General features: G+C 38.9%; 1 protein-coding gene across 2 annotated transcripts; it reads right to left on the bottom strand.

The window, feature by feature from the left end:
• Positions 1-8979: 8979 nt before the first annotated feature.
• Positions 8980-14574, bottom strand: LOC124413073 (erythroid differentiation-related factor 1). 2 transcript variants are annotated; one of them, XM_046893405.1, is made up of 9 exons: positions 14325-14574; positions 13031-14066; positions 12512-12931; positions 11619-12404; positions 11322-11498; positions 10878-11245; positions 10434-10752; positions 10036-10342; positions 8980-9925 (listed from the first exon to the last, which is right to left on the bottom strand). In XM_046893405.1, exons 2-9 carry the CDS (start codon positions 14046-14048, stop codon positions 9757-9759), a joined length of 3564 nt encoding a protein of 1187 aa, XP_046749361.1. In that variant the 5' UTR covers positions 14049-14066; positions 14325-14574; the 3' UTR covers positions 8980-9756. The 2 variants fall into 2 exon arrangements, with proteins under 2 accessions (XP_046749361.1, XP_046749360.1); XM_046893404.1 differs by having other exon boundaries at positions 14360-14574.
• Between the last annotated feature and the right edge of the window lie 118 nt (positions 14575-14692).

The following is a 14692-nucleotide window of genomic DNA, read 5'->3' as shown; positions in this document are numbered from 1 at the left end:
AGCAAAGCAAGTCCTTTCAGAAACGACCACGTAATGTTACGTATTTCCATTCTCAGTTTTCAAGTACAACGGTTTGGTTAACCGGCTTATGTTAGTTATAGCAGATTCGGTTAAAAATGCCAAACAATTGAGTTGAACTAATCCTTATTTAATTTTGAATAATATCTTGTTTACCTATCTTTATTTTATACGAATATAAAATCGATTCTTCCTCTCAGTAATACCTGCAGCACTATTTTACTGTGAGTATTATAACGAAATATTTATTTCGGTGGAGAATGTACTTCGTTGAACGTGAGAACTGTTTTTTTTTTTTTTTTTTTTTTTTTTCTAAAATATCTTGAAAAAAAGAGTAACTATTTGAACGCGTCTGAGCTTTGAAGAGATTTGGGGAAAATGTTTCTCGTCGATTTCGAAAAAAAAACTAAAACCCTTTCAACGGAAGTATAAATTTTAGCGAAAAACTTTTTACTCGTTCCTTACTCGTAGCAATCTTTACTGATATTTTGTCCTCCTCTCTTTCTTTATTATTCACAAATCGTATTTATACAAGTATACGAAATTGTGCTTGTGAAATAAGTTTTGAAAAAGAAGAATAACAACAATGCGTCGTGCGACAAGTGGTCGCAGAATCATGCCATGCGAGCTTTCATCTCGCCGTTTCAAACGACCATTTAGATTTCTTTATAGATAGTTTCAAGTTATGCGTTTGATACGATCGTCGCTGGGCGGCTGCGGGAAAACCGCTGCGGAATGTCGGTTGTTTATTTTTCCCCGTAGATAGCGGCAGACGCGTTATCTCTATACTACTACGTCTTTATAGACATCTGCTGGCGTTAATTAATCCAATGAATAGCCTCGGCGCGGGCGGCAAGCGGCGAGCTTTTCGCTAAGGGAGAAAGGAATGCGCGGCAGCCACGCTCCTTAATCCCAGGTCGACGATGCCGGGATGATGAAATAATTCCCGCCAATTCCGAGCACTCGATAAAGTAAACGAGACTCGTTTCCATCGAGCTATAACCTGCATGCAGTTCGCCTGCCTTTCAGCCCGCAAGTAGTAACGGCTATGAACAAGTCAGACGTGCCAAAGATGAGGGGGAAAAGCTCGGTGAAAGTAGATGGAAAAGAGCAGAGAAAGTAGCTTTCGCTTTTTTCCGGCTTATATAAACATAAGCTAGATGATCTATTTATATTATACCGTACTTGGCTGCTTCGCCTAACTTTCTTATTTTGAAATAACTTTTATTATTATAAGTTAATTGCTAATAAATACTAACAGTTGAAAAGTCATAAAAATCGGTTCTGTAGTTTTTTCATATACTTAATCGATAACAAACGCGCGTATATTTCCGCTTGGAATATAACGAATAGTTTACCTTACAACCATAGATTGATTTATAACAGAAAAACCGATTCTTATTACAACACGAACAACATTATAACCGTACAAGAAAAAATCCACAATTAATTCCTCTCTTACTATAAAATTTTGTTTCTTTAAATTCCTCGAGATGTTTTTAATGCTAGCAAAACGTTAATTAGCAGTCTCGGAATTGCGGCCGCTTGTCTCGTACGTGCTGCGAGCGTCCGTGACGATGCAGGTTTGGTGTGGAATAAAAAAGCAGCCAAACGTACAAACGGAAACAAAGAAGAATAAAAAAGAAAAGGGAACAAGAAAATTGTGAAACAAAACCGAAAAAGAGGAGGCTGAGAAAGGGGCTGGGAGGGGGGGGGGGGGGGGGGGTAGGGGGGGGAAGAAGAGGCGGATGAGGAAAAAAAAACACTCGGGGAAAGTTTCGCGTTCAGAGCTTTCGCTACCTAACGTCGTCGCCTGGTGCTAAGGGCAGCGTTGAGCTCGAGAAAGTGCTTTCCAGAAGCGCTCTCATTAGGAGGATCCTCCCAGGCCGCCTTCGCGTTTTCTTCCCCATCTCCGTTTCCGTCCTTCTCCTTTTCTCCGGTGCTTCCCTGCTCCCTCCCCCCCCCCCGCCATTCCTTCCACCTCCAGCTCCTTCTTTCTCTTTTGTTTACCGTTCTTTGTTCCGTGTCTGTGTGTATACACTACGTATATTGTATATATACATATATATATATAGGTATATAAACTTTATATACATATATATATATATATGTATATTTGGAGATGTATAGGCCGAAAGATGAGAGACGAAGATATGCCTGGACTGATCTCGAGAATTAGTTTTCAATTTCCAGCCCCGCATTCCTTCCCTCGTTCCCTTGTCGTCCTTTTCGTTTCCGTTACCTTTTCAATTCTGTTTCGCTTTTGCCTGCTTTTATATATACTTGTATACGTATACCTTATAACTCTTGACGAATACTCCCGCAGTAAAGATCGTAGAGTAAGAAGAGCGTTCGGTTGAAATTAAATTTTCACAATCTTCAGAATCCGCGTTATTGTGCGTTGTATTTTAAAGTATACGGCATAAGTATTACACCAAAGTTTGACCTTTTCGTCGTATTATTAGAGCGTGTATACAATCCGTGAATAAATTATTAATCAAGAGATTATTCTGCCCTGTAAAATATATAGATATACTTTGTATGTTATATATATATGTATATACATATGTATAATTGTACATACGTATACGTACAGGTATATTCGGCAAAAGTGAGAAAAGCAATTTCTCCAACCCTCGTCGATGAGAAAAGACTGCACGCCGCACGTAGTAAAAATAAAGGGTCGAAATACAAGCTGAGAAAAAGGGGCGAAGGGATGCAAAGAGCGTGAGCTCGGGGTTTGATGGCAGCTCGTTCTCACTCATAAATAAAAATTGAAGACGAAGAAGAAGAACCTGAAGCGAGAACGGCGTGGTCAAAGAAAAGAAAGGGTTTCGACATTGGGGAATACGTGTGTGTATGGCGTAATGACGGAGTGACGGAGTGTACGGCATGTGCCGAGAGTAGGAAGAAAGAAGGAAAAAGGAAGAAGTCATCCGACGAGGGAAGGGCGAGTACAGCAGCGGGGATGAAAAGTGAAGTGGCGCGCCCGCGAAATGCGGGTTAAGTGTCCTCGGAAGGAGTGTAGGGAGGGAAAACAAAAAGGAGGGAAGGAAACGAGGAAGGAAAAAAGAGGAAATATGGCTGACTGTATAAGCCACATCGCGAAGGCCAGCACGGCGCAGCGGAAATGTCGAGGCCTTCGTGTATCCTCGCAATCAGCGTAGGTATACAGACGCCTCGAGATTAAACATTAACGCTGTCCAAGTTTGAAAAGTTCCCGCGAGAAGCGAGGATTCTTCTATACATATATCATCCTGCGAATTCATCCCTTATTTCGTTTCTTCTGCGCAGCGATATTTCAAACACTTTTCAGAGCAAATTATACGCGTAGATTTATGTTTTCTACATGTAGGTATGGATTAGGATTAGGTCCTTGAAACGGTCATTTTTGACTTTCGATTGCCACCATCCCCAAATAATTCAAAAATGATTCAACAATTTTTTTTTAGCTTTTTATCTCAACTCTAACCCCCGTGCTCGAAGAGGGTGAATCACCCCGTTTAAAATACACGTGTTTCGTACACATTCTTAGCATTTATATTTTATTATTAAAGTAATGTTAAGAAAAAAACCAAAACTGCGAGGTTTTAGCGGGAATTAGTGCTGCTATCTGAAAAAAAATTTATATGCACAGTTATTTTTGAATTATTTGGAACCGATTTGGGGGCTGGTGACATTCGAAATTTAAAAATGACCTTTTTCAGGACCACCCTAGTAGGAATACGCATTGAACTCAGACAGGAATAGCTCAGCTGTCCGTTGTCATGATATAAAACCCTTTCCTTCGTGTTTTTATCATCCCTCTAATTTCTGATCGCATTCTCTTGTCGTGATCCCCGATAGATCATTCATACCATCCTCGCTATACCCTGAATACCGATTTTGTTTAAAAACTGCAGCACTGCAGTTGCGTTAAACAATAATTGATGTAGAACTGAGACAAAAATCTTCCTACTCATCTTCACGGTTAAAGATTCTTCGAAATACTGAATTAGTAACAAATTGCTCGGTTAAATAATAAGATTATAACATTCAGCTGAAATCTTTCAAATGTCCCGATATCATGAGTTCGCACTGATTCGAATACATGAATCATATTTATGCGTAATACGTAAACAATATTCTCAATTTTTTTCAAGCTATTTTCGTTGTAAAAAAAAAAAAAGGAAAAAGAAAAAAAAGGAATAAAAGAAATCGAAATCCCGGGTAGAATTTCCTCTCGATTCTGGTTATCATGCCTGTCAGAACTTTCGTAGGCGAAGCTCGCGGTAATCGCGGAAACCTGACAAGATTGGAAAAAGGTTGTAACAGGATCGAGCCGCATCTTTTACTCGCTAAGAGCGATTATTCCTCATTTAGTTGAGGGGAGGAATAGCGGGATGTTTTATGTATATATATAGATCGAAGAAAATCGACAAAATCGGCAAGACCAACTATTACGGGAGAAAAAGTTCACGTAGGTCACGTACGGAAGCTGAAAAACGTCTGGCAAACACGGGCTGCAAGTAATATCGTGAGTTTTTGTATTCCTGTACGTACGATCCTCCTTTTCCTCCACTTCCGTTCTCCATTTTCTTGCATATTTCGTTAATGTTATCGCATTTTTCTCCCGTCGTGTCTCGTCGTCGTTTCCTTACTTTTTTCTTTATTTCATATTTTTAATATCTACACATTGTATAATATTTATAATATGTATAATTGTACACCCGGCGTGGTTCACCAAATTTCGTCTGCGTCGCAGACTTTCCTTCTCCGTCTCCTTTTTCACATCAATTATTATTATTATTACTATTATTATTATTATTATTAATATCTCCTCGTAAAGAAATTTGATCGATAAAATTTCTCTCGCCTCGTCTCGTCGCCTGTTTTCACAATTGCAGTGTAATAATATTTGATACGCACTCGAAGGTGGTTTCGATAATTGAATAATTAATGTTCGATAAGTAAATGTGTGTGAAAAGTTTCATACGCTTTCTAATTGCAATACAGTTGTTAGGACTTTGCGCAAAAATCGACTGTCTCTAAATTTTATACAGACGTATATAAGTAAGTTATTCTTTAAAATCAGATGATCGCGTTTAGGAAATTTTTTAAATCGATGGTTTGAGGTCTGCTTGATCTCTCGAGTATACAGAAAGTAACTTCTTCGGGATCGTCAACTTGATGAAGGAACATTATTGTACGATAGCGCGAATTTAACGTGTGTATAAAATCGAAATATTTAAAATTATTTCAATTTCATTTTTGTATCGAAATAAGTATAAGGTGGACGTATTTAGAGACAAAAACAAATCATTTTCAAAGTGTACAAAAGATGATATTTAAATACAAACGGTGAATCAATAACGCTTGAATTAATTTTCTTGCAACAATTCGTTACAGAATACATTAATTAATTAAATGAATTTGCCGGGAGATATTATAGGAAGATAAACCGTGAAGTGTAAAATCGTTGTTTGTGGCTAAACAAAAAAAAAGAGAGAGAGAGAGAGAGAAAAAGCGCCAAAAACAAAACAAAAACAAAACAAAAAAAAAAAAAAAAAAAAAAAAACAATCCCAACTGCCTATTCACGGATAATTATATTACACGCGGCCGAAGCGGAAATAAAATAAAACGGCGAAAAGAGTCCCGGTTCTCGCGTGTGACGCGTTCGCGGGGCCGTCGGCACTTCCTATTATTAAACCGTGGTAAAAAAAAAAGGTGAAAAAGGGTGAAAAAATGATGGAGTTAAAATAGAAAAAATGCCTCCATCTCTTCCGCAACTCTTTCACCACTCTTCCGGCGTGTTTCGTGGCTTTTACTAGGCATTATGCGCACAAGCGAGAGGACCGAAAGTGAAATAAAAAGAAAATTTAAAAAAAAAATAAATAAATAAAATAAAATAACACGAAAGGTAGAACAATTTTATTTCAGTGAAAAGTAAATATATATAATCGCGGTGACGAGGACTCGGGATTTAAGTATGGGAAAGCCAGGACGCGGTAAAAAAGAGGCGTGGAAGTGAATGCCTGGCGATTTTTAGAGGGGAAAGACGCGTATAAAAGGGGGCGGGAAAGCCATCGGTCCAAGAGGGATGCGACTGACAGTCAATTGTTATCTCGGTAGGTGCCTTCGGCCGCCATTGATCATCCAAAAAGGATGGGAAGATACTCCGAACCCTCGGGAATCCGTGCGGAAGCTGCGAGAGAGGAGAATCACGCGAGTAAGTAGGTTTAGGTACTCGTACCTACATCTACGATGGAAACAATTTGTGCATCGGAATATAACTGCAGCAGCAGGCAAGACTTTCCCCCGTCGAGATAAATTCCGATCGAATTAGAGTTTATAACGCGGAAATAAAGGGATCGAAAGTTTGAAGAAAAATTCCAGGCGTCTCAATATCGGAGGAATGGAATAAGAGGGAATAAAAAAATGTAATATGCTACCGAGCTACGTGAAAAAAGTAAAATAACTGGGCCGATCTGCTTCTGTATTATACGCAATACAGGTATGTATGAAATATCGTTATAGCTATATATATATAGACATCGCGGTGGGTGAGAGAGAAGGAAAAATTCTCTCAAGTCACGTCGTTTTCCTGCAGTGCAGCAGCAGTAGCAGCAGCAGCGGTATAAGCAAGGGTAGTGTGCGTGTATAAAAATCTACAAAGAAATTTGCCGAGTAAAGAAAAGGCGAAAAGAAAAAAATTCGTGGCTGAGGGAAAAGTTTAAAGAAAGAGAAAAAAGAGATATAAAGATACCGAAAGGGAGAGGAAAAGGGGAAGCTGGAAGCTCATTCCGATCCACCCCTTATTCGCAAGAAGGGTGTCGGTATAAAAGCGGCGGCACGGCAGCTAGTCTTACGCGATCTGCACGTCCAGTTAAAACAATTATATTGAATTCCGAGAAGCACGCAGTAAAATAAGAAGAAGAAGAAGAAGAAGAAACAGCAGAAAGGCGATTATTACGCGAATTACGTAAATCAAATCGTTAGACAAAAAAGAACGCGGGGGAGTAACGGGGTAAAAAACAGAATGATCAAAAATGAATATTATAAAAATATATATATATATATATATAAAAAAATAATAAAAAAAAGACGAACACGAAGGGCTGGAGGAATTATGATTAGAAGTCTAGGCACGTCCAGCAGCCGTAGAATCGCCACGCGAGAAGAACCAGACGGACAGACATGCGAACAAAGAGGATTCCTCGGGTTGTTTGCTCCTTTTCTTCTCACTCTCTCCTGGTTTTTTATCTCGTTTTTTTTTTTTTTTTTTTTTTTTTTTTTTTTTTTTTTTTTTTTTTTTTAGTGCGCCCGAACGAATTCCTCGCTGTCTCGGTTCGGCTGCAGAGGGTAATAACATTGAAAGTGACAATGGTCGTGTCTTTGGTTCGATTAGCCAATCATCCGACGATCTAGAACGATCCGGATTAATGAAGGAACGAAGATAAATTAACGAGTGACTGAAAGGAATGATGGGGCAAGTTGACTGCTGACTTTGAAAATACTCGATTTCTTACGTTTATACCAATAACAGAATCAGTCATTTGGACAAAGGCTCGATTCAGAATTAAAAAAAAAAAAATTTTCACTAGTTGACCGTAATGAAATTGAGACATCATAATTTATCTGCTTTTATGTATCGATATTTTTGCTCTCCTTTTTTTTCTTGTGACTTAAATTCTCGTTTCGTTGGTAAGAAACAAAAAAGGGATTTTAAATCTTGAGAACGAAATTTTAATGCAACTGAATGTCTCTAGTCTTGACTGCATTATTCTGTTATATGTAATGGTTTCTTTACACTTCAAGGCAAAGAGAGGAAATAGAAAATTGGAAAGTAGCCATAAGAGTGCGCGTACGCAAAATGCAAGTGCAAAATATTTCTCTCCTCGTTTTGTTTGTCTCGCAGGTTTCGTTCCTTGCTTACTACTGGGTTCCGCCGTGCAAGCGCGTGAAAACAGACCGTTTCAAAACGGAGCACGTAACGTCTGTTTATTCAAATTTTACCACAGAGGAGCGGAAGGTGTTCGTTCCTCCCGGCACAGCAATTTGATACCATATTTCATCTACGGCCCCGCGGTATTCCGTTATACCGTAAAAAGAATAAAAACGGTTCAAAAGATAAAGTAAAATGGAAAAAGGTCGAAGGCACGCAGTCGCACGAGTTTTTCTCTCTTTTTTAACGATTTTCAAAGATTTACCGACTTTTCATATCACAAATACCGAAAAATTTCACACAACGACACCCGCAGTGATATCTGCAATTCTTTTTTCACTTACCTGGCTTCGTTAACCGACAAATTGAGAGGCACAGAACGGATCTTCATTCCCGGTTTTCATTTTCGAATTCCCTTTCGCTACACGGTACAAAATTAAAACACTCGCGTCGGTTTTCGAGCCAACGAAGCACATCCGCTTTCAAATTTTCCGGCTACTTTTATGGATTAGCCACAGTATCTGAGTTTCGCCGGAAAGATTTCCGAGGTTCAAAGTCCAAACCTCGGCACGAATTTAATTAGGGTTAATGATATTCGAGGCGGCGATTGACGTTCGTATAGATTAGCAACATTTCTCACCCTTTCGGAGCCCGTTTACCCAACGAAAATTTCACGTCGTGATGGGGCTGAAATTTTCGAATATCGAATGTTGCCGTCGTCCAGTATAAAATACGCTACTCACGTCGAATTTGATTGCAAAAGTAATTTTTTTTCACGTTTCTTACTCTATTTTCAAATAATGCATGAAAATGAAGGCTGAACAACTTGTGCGAAATTTTTTTGCGCCTTGATGTTCTTCTCATATAAACTTGAAACGGTTATTTGGTTCACTGTTTACCACACTGAATTACTCGCTAATATTTAAAACAGTGTGGATACAGACAATTTGTAACGTGTGATGATTATCGTAATTTCATTGTCATCGTAGAGGAAATTACAATAAAAGGATTTAGGATTTTACTGGTTATCTTATTTTTACTTTTCCTTTTTATTATATAAATAAACTTTACTCGTTAAAACATTAATATAATACGTTTATTATGTACACGTTAAAAAAGTGAATATTGACTTTTACTGCGGCGACTATCGAGCACGATTTCCTTAACGACGAACCTAATTATGGCAATACCCAAGAGGCGAAGTAACAATAAATCCAGTCAACAGCGGACAACCCTTCGGTATTATTCTTCTTAACATCTACGATCATATCACTTTGCGAAAGCAAAACAAATAATTCAGCTCGCGATTAGGAAAAATCGGATATATAATAACATGTTGCTTAAAACAACAAGTGCTCAGTAGTTAAACTTCACCGTGCAGTTCACGGACGGTTAATAATTAACGCATGGCTGATGCGAATAACTTTTTTTTTTTTTAATTTCAAAACTTGGAGCAAACGACCGCAAAAAGAAAAAAACAGTTGAATAACGATATACACTGGTCCTCGTGCATTTCTCAACGCGCATTACTATCACAAGTTATCGAATCTTTTCTCAAGTACAACAGGAATCTCTGTCTGAAACCAATCGCAAACTTTATAGACAGAAAGTGCTGATGAAAGAGCCATTTCCACATATGTTATTTAACGGTCGATATAGCAGATGATTTGCCAAAAGTTAACCGAGTTCTTAAATTATCTCAGTCATTTAAACAGAATAATTTCACCGAATTCTTTAAACGACATTGAAATGCAACCATTTTTCAATAGAGTGAGAACTAGATATCCCATTTCGACTGTAGACATACCTTGGATTATAGTCTAGAATTTGAGCCGTCACTCTGTACTCTGGATCCGCTACTGCACTCTTCCAGAGTTTTCAGAAGATTTTTCATGTGCTTGACGAGGGCGTAACCAGACAAACTTCCCGGTCTAAGCGTTTTACTGTAGCAACTTTTATACAGAGAAGCAAGGTCTTCGCATCTGTAATAATATGAAGATTCGATTCCACATGTTAACATAATTTCACAATGATTGGCATGTGTCTATTGTGTTTATATTGTCATTATACGCGATATAATTTTGGTGCTTACTCTTTTCTATTCGCGCCAGGATTTTTGGCAATGCAAAGCTTGGCGAGAGACCTGAGCAAAAATTGCAGCCTCTGTTCGAGAAGAACAACAAGCTTTTCATCCTCTTCCATCAGCTTTTCGTCTTCAGTTTTCTCTTTGATGACAGATTTTTTTTGCTCATTTTTATTATCACAGACTTCAGAGGTGTCGGGTTGAACTTTGATCCCCTTGTTCCTCTCGTGTAAAATTTCGAGAATGGGTCTACATTGTAGTATTAAATCCACCCCACTCTGATAGAATTTCAATTTACTGTTAAATGTTGTTGAACCTGAAATATGGAGCAACAGGTTTATATTCAATCTGATGAGAATCTATTGTAACCGATAGTCCGTTATTTTATCTTAGACTTGCTCACGCACATTGTGCCTGAAATTCCACCAAAGCGACACGCTCCATTTGTACAGTAAGAAACTCCGTAGTTTGTTCCAAAGACAGTAACAACTTCGCTGCTTTTTCATAATACAGCTTGCAAAGTTGTAAAGTAGTTTTTCTTTTGCTCGGATCGACATCTGTATCCATTTCTCTGTATACGCGATGGTAAAGAGAAGCGAGTCGATGCTGAATATTCGCAGCTCTGAATTGATAAACAGGTTGTCGTGGACCCGGTGTCTCTGTATCGCAATGTTTCAAAGCTTTTTGAAGAACCTCAACTACCTCTCTTTCGAGTTCTTCTTCGCTCTGGAATATTCAAGCGAATACAAATTTGAAGAATCGCGATTAACTGTGATATAATAGGGCACCAAATTCTGTGTCTGAGTGAGACTATTTTATTAGGCAATTTTTTGAACTTTTCACATACCAACCTTATTTTCAGAAGTTGGATAGTCCTGTAACAATGAAGCCATTGTGTATAACGTTGTTGACAATTCCCATGTGACTGTGTCCCAGATAACGGCGTTAGATTTACGAGATCCCAAAACTTGCAGGGCTTTTTGATAGCTGATAAGTGCTTTGTTGTAAAAATGCCTCTCTTGCGTTTGTTGTTTCATGTGAATATGGGCGCAGAGACGCATAAGTCGCCCTGAATTCGAGTGTAATAGAGCTAGATTCGCTTCATCGTGCACTGCTTCAAATGTCTTTACACCAGCCTCCAAGTGTGTCAAGGATTGAGTAAGCAGCGTTTCGACATCCGTGGTTGTATCACTTGCACTTTCTTCTTGCTGACGGCAAGCTAAAACAAGTGGACATAAAAATAGATGGTTGAAAATACAACTTATTATAGCTGGTAAATCTGAAATATCACATACCAGCCTGATTCATGTACAGAACTCCCAACTCATTATGGATGTTTCCTAAACGTCTTAATAAATTATTTCTATCATTTTCAAGAGGCTCTAGTGAAAGCGCTTTTTCATAACATTTATAAGAAGCCTCTAACGTTGCCTCAATACTGTCTAAGGTTTGAGGCAATGGCTCGACACCACCTGCAAATAATCATTTTCATAAATATTAGTTTTCAATGAGGTCAAAGTCAAGGAAGCGAACGTTCATGCGAAAGTCAAAGTACTCAACATACTTCAATTCTGTACTTGCTTAAAACTCACCTGATTTCACATTTTTGACATTGTAAATTTCATTGAGAATTTTTTGGTCAATTACGTTTTTTAGCTCATAATCGCTTCTGTGCTTATCAATGTTATTCCAGTCTTGAACAGTCATAAAACAGCTGTCACCAGCCCTGCCCAGCAGGTAGCTGATCAGTTTATCGTTCTTGATGTGACAAAACGTTTCCAGAATTTCCTGGCATCCAAGAACGGCTAATATGTATCTCAACGATGCCCCGTAATTATTCCTAGAATATTCGTTTTCTGCCAGTACAGCAAAGATTAATGACGCTTTCTCGTATAAGAGGGTCTTAAGATGTGCATTCCAGTTAAGATTGTCGCTCGCTTTTGGGGCCTGCCAAGTAGGCAATGTTTCCACGTTAGATTTACACAGCAAAGCCTTTGGTGTGGCATCCTGAACTGCTGGTTTCGATACGTTCCTGTCTCCCTTCTTGTTTTTCTTTGATTTTCCTTTCTTCTTTGGACTCGTTTCTACATTCGCCGATGAGTCATTTGAGCTTTGACTCAAAGGCACATATGGCATAGGAATAGCTTGGAAAGGTTTTGCCATTCTTGGATGCTCCTCCTCTAATTGTTGCCCGTTGTGTCCACATGCTTCTTCATTTTTTCTTTGCTCGTCGTCAGAGGAATGTTCAGTTGGAAAATACTTCAAGCATTCAAGTCCATTTCTAACGTGCTCCAACGCTGCTCTACACCTCTCTTCAACCGTGCCACATAATGGTGGCGGTTTATACTTTAGTTCCTCATTTGCTCGATATCCTTTCACTGAAATCACATTAAAAACGGTCAGACATGCGTGGAAACTAAATGCATACAAAAAAGTTCTGCCACTAATTGAGGAAAACTTTTTCAACCAACAATATAATGCTTACTAGGAGCCAGGCTCAACGATTTGATGGCCACGCTAACTTCCTCATCAAAGTTGTCTATATTACTTTCTGCATCTTGATTAGCACTGTAATCGCTTTGAGCATCTTCTTCGTCGCTCTGGTCCATTAAGCCAGGGCTGGCTGGGTCTGTATCGGCCGGAATATATATATCCGAAAGCATGTAGTGTGCCGAGGTAACAATTTGAGGATATTTCTTCTTTGCCAGAAGCTCTACGCAGTTTTTTAACAGCATTCTAATGGTTCCTTGCTGCCTACGGTAGTCAGACGAATATTTCATATTCCTTGCAACACGGTAGAGTAACATAGCTACTGGTACAGTGAATGGATTTTGTCCTTTTTCATCGGAGAAATCGGTACAGAGCGAAGTTAAGTCATATAATTTGACAACATCATCATCCTTGCCTTGAATGGAAAAAACACATTTGATTATGATTCCTATTTTCGATAATGCACAGCATCTTAACAATCATAATAATATAAACAAATATAAGAATGCTTTACCTTTGAACAACCAATAAGTGTGCCCAGCTTTTGTAGCATTACTTTTTAGAAAACTTAATATATTTTGGGCTACATCTCTTATGACTTTAGGGCTGAATTTGGAGTTGTCTAAATTGGGTAGATCCTCTGTTTTGATCAGCTCGTACTTCTGGACAATTCCGTCAAGGTGGTAGCACATAACAACTTCTGGTACGTTACACATAAGGTTGTCCAACCAATAATCGATTCCAGTTAAAACATTAATCGGCTTAGCCATATCCCTCAGTCTCAAGCTGATGCAGGGATGAGTCTGCCCACCAAAGATTGGCATATCTGTCCCAATCAGCATTTGGATATTTTCAAAAGTCCAAACAACGTTTCTGGCAAAATTGTGACTGTGATTTGGATCGGGTAATTTCTCTTCTCGTGTTGGCTCGGGCAGCTGAGGTTCCAGAGGCGTAACGGGCAGCTTCGGTTTCTCGCTTTGTTTCGCATTGTCGGCAACAACCAGAGAATGATAAAGAAACTTGGAAACAAGATTTTTTTGCTGTAACGTATTTCTGCTGTTTGTTTTATGAAAGAGTCTCTTTTCTTTGCCTCCCACATTATTGTACACGTGTTCATAAATAAATTTCTTAAGCCATTCCCAGTCGCTCTCAGCCTGGCGCAGCAGATACTTATGAATGTCAAAGTCATCGATCAGTAAAGTATTTTCAACTCTATGCACCATCATGGACACTAATCCTTGACTGTAAGGTAATTTAAGGAGCTTCTTAATATTCTCTGCGTCCGAAACAACGTCTACTTCTCCAACGCAATCAGGAAACATATGAGCCATTCGAAAGCTAGAAAATCCTGTATTGTGAGACCAAACACTTTGCAGACCATAACTTTGTGCCGAAGTACTGAGCCAGTTACTCGGTGGTAAATTCAAATCCGTGTTACATTGGAGTGTAGCATAAGAAGCTGGCGCTGCTACCGCAGAATACTTGACAACAGCCGTTGACTTGACAGGCTTCTTGGGCGAGTCTGGAGGCATTCCGTCATCTGTCACTTCCTGAAATAGGAGTATCGTTTATTGACTACAAACAACGAAACAGACTCTGTTTAAACCTTGAACAAAACAAAATCGACCGTCTATGGTAAAAAGAATATCTAGACTTAAGTTTTATTCAATTCTCTCCACTGATTTTTCAACAAATTCCAATGATTCGAAAACGTTGACAACACATTCAAATGTTTTTCTGTTACTTTTGTTAATAACATTCGACAGTCGTTCGTGCTAGATACAGCATTGTTTTCATATCGATCTAACCTATTGTTTTGTAACAAACCAACTTGTTAACTCACCTCGTCGAGGACGGTGTTATCTTTATTAGACATTCTAATCGTTTTATGGAATACCGTCACCGGCCACGACTATACCTTCCAAACATAACTTTTAACGAACATAAACATCACGTCACGACCATCACGCACCATGTTTCATCGCCGATTGTCGAATGTTACCGAAAGTCGAGCGAACGATTATTGTCGGGGGTTCTGGAACCTACTAGCAAAATTGAGGTTATGTTATGCTATGTACGCACCCGATTGGCAAAAGCGCAGCTGCGCATGCACTGTAGGCTCACTACTTCACGCAAATGATGCATGTATTAAACGGTGTGTTTGACCGTGAGATCA

This window comes from Diprion similis, chromosome 12 (assembly GCF_021155765.1).
Source record: "Diprion similis isolate iyDipSimi1 chromosome 12, iyDipSimi1.1, whole genome shotgun sequence".
Lineage (NCBI taxonomy): Eukaryota > Metazoa > Arthropoda > Insecta > Hymenoptera > Diprionidae > Diprion > Diprion similis.
Note: the sequence above shows the minus strand (reverse complement) of the source record. Positions and strands in the feature narration are given on the sequence as shown.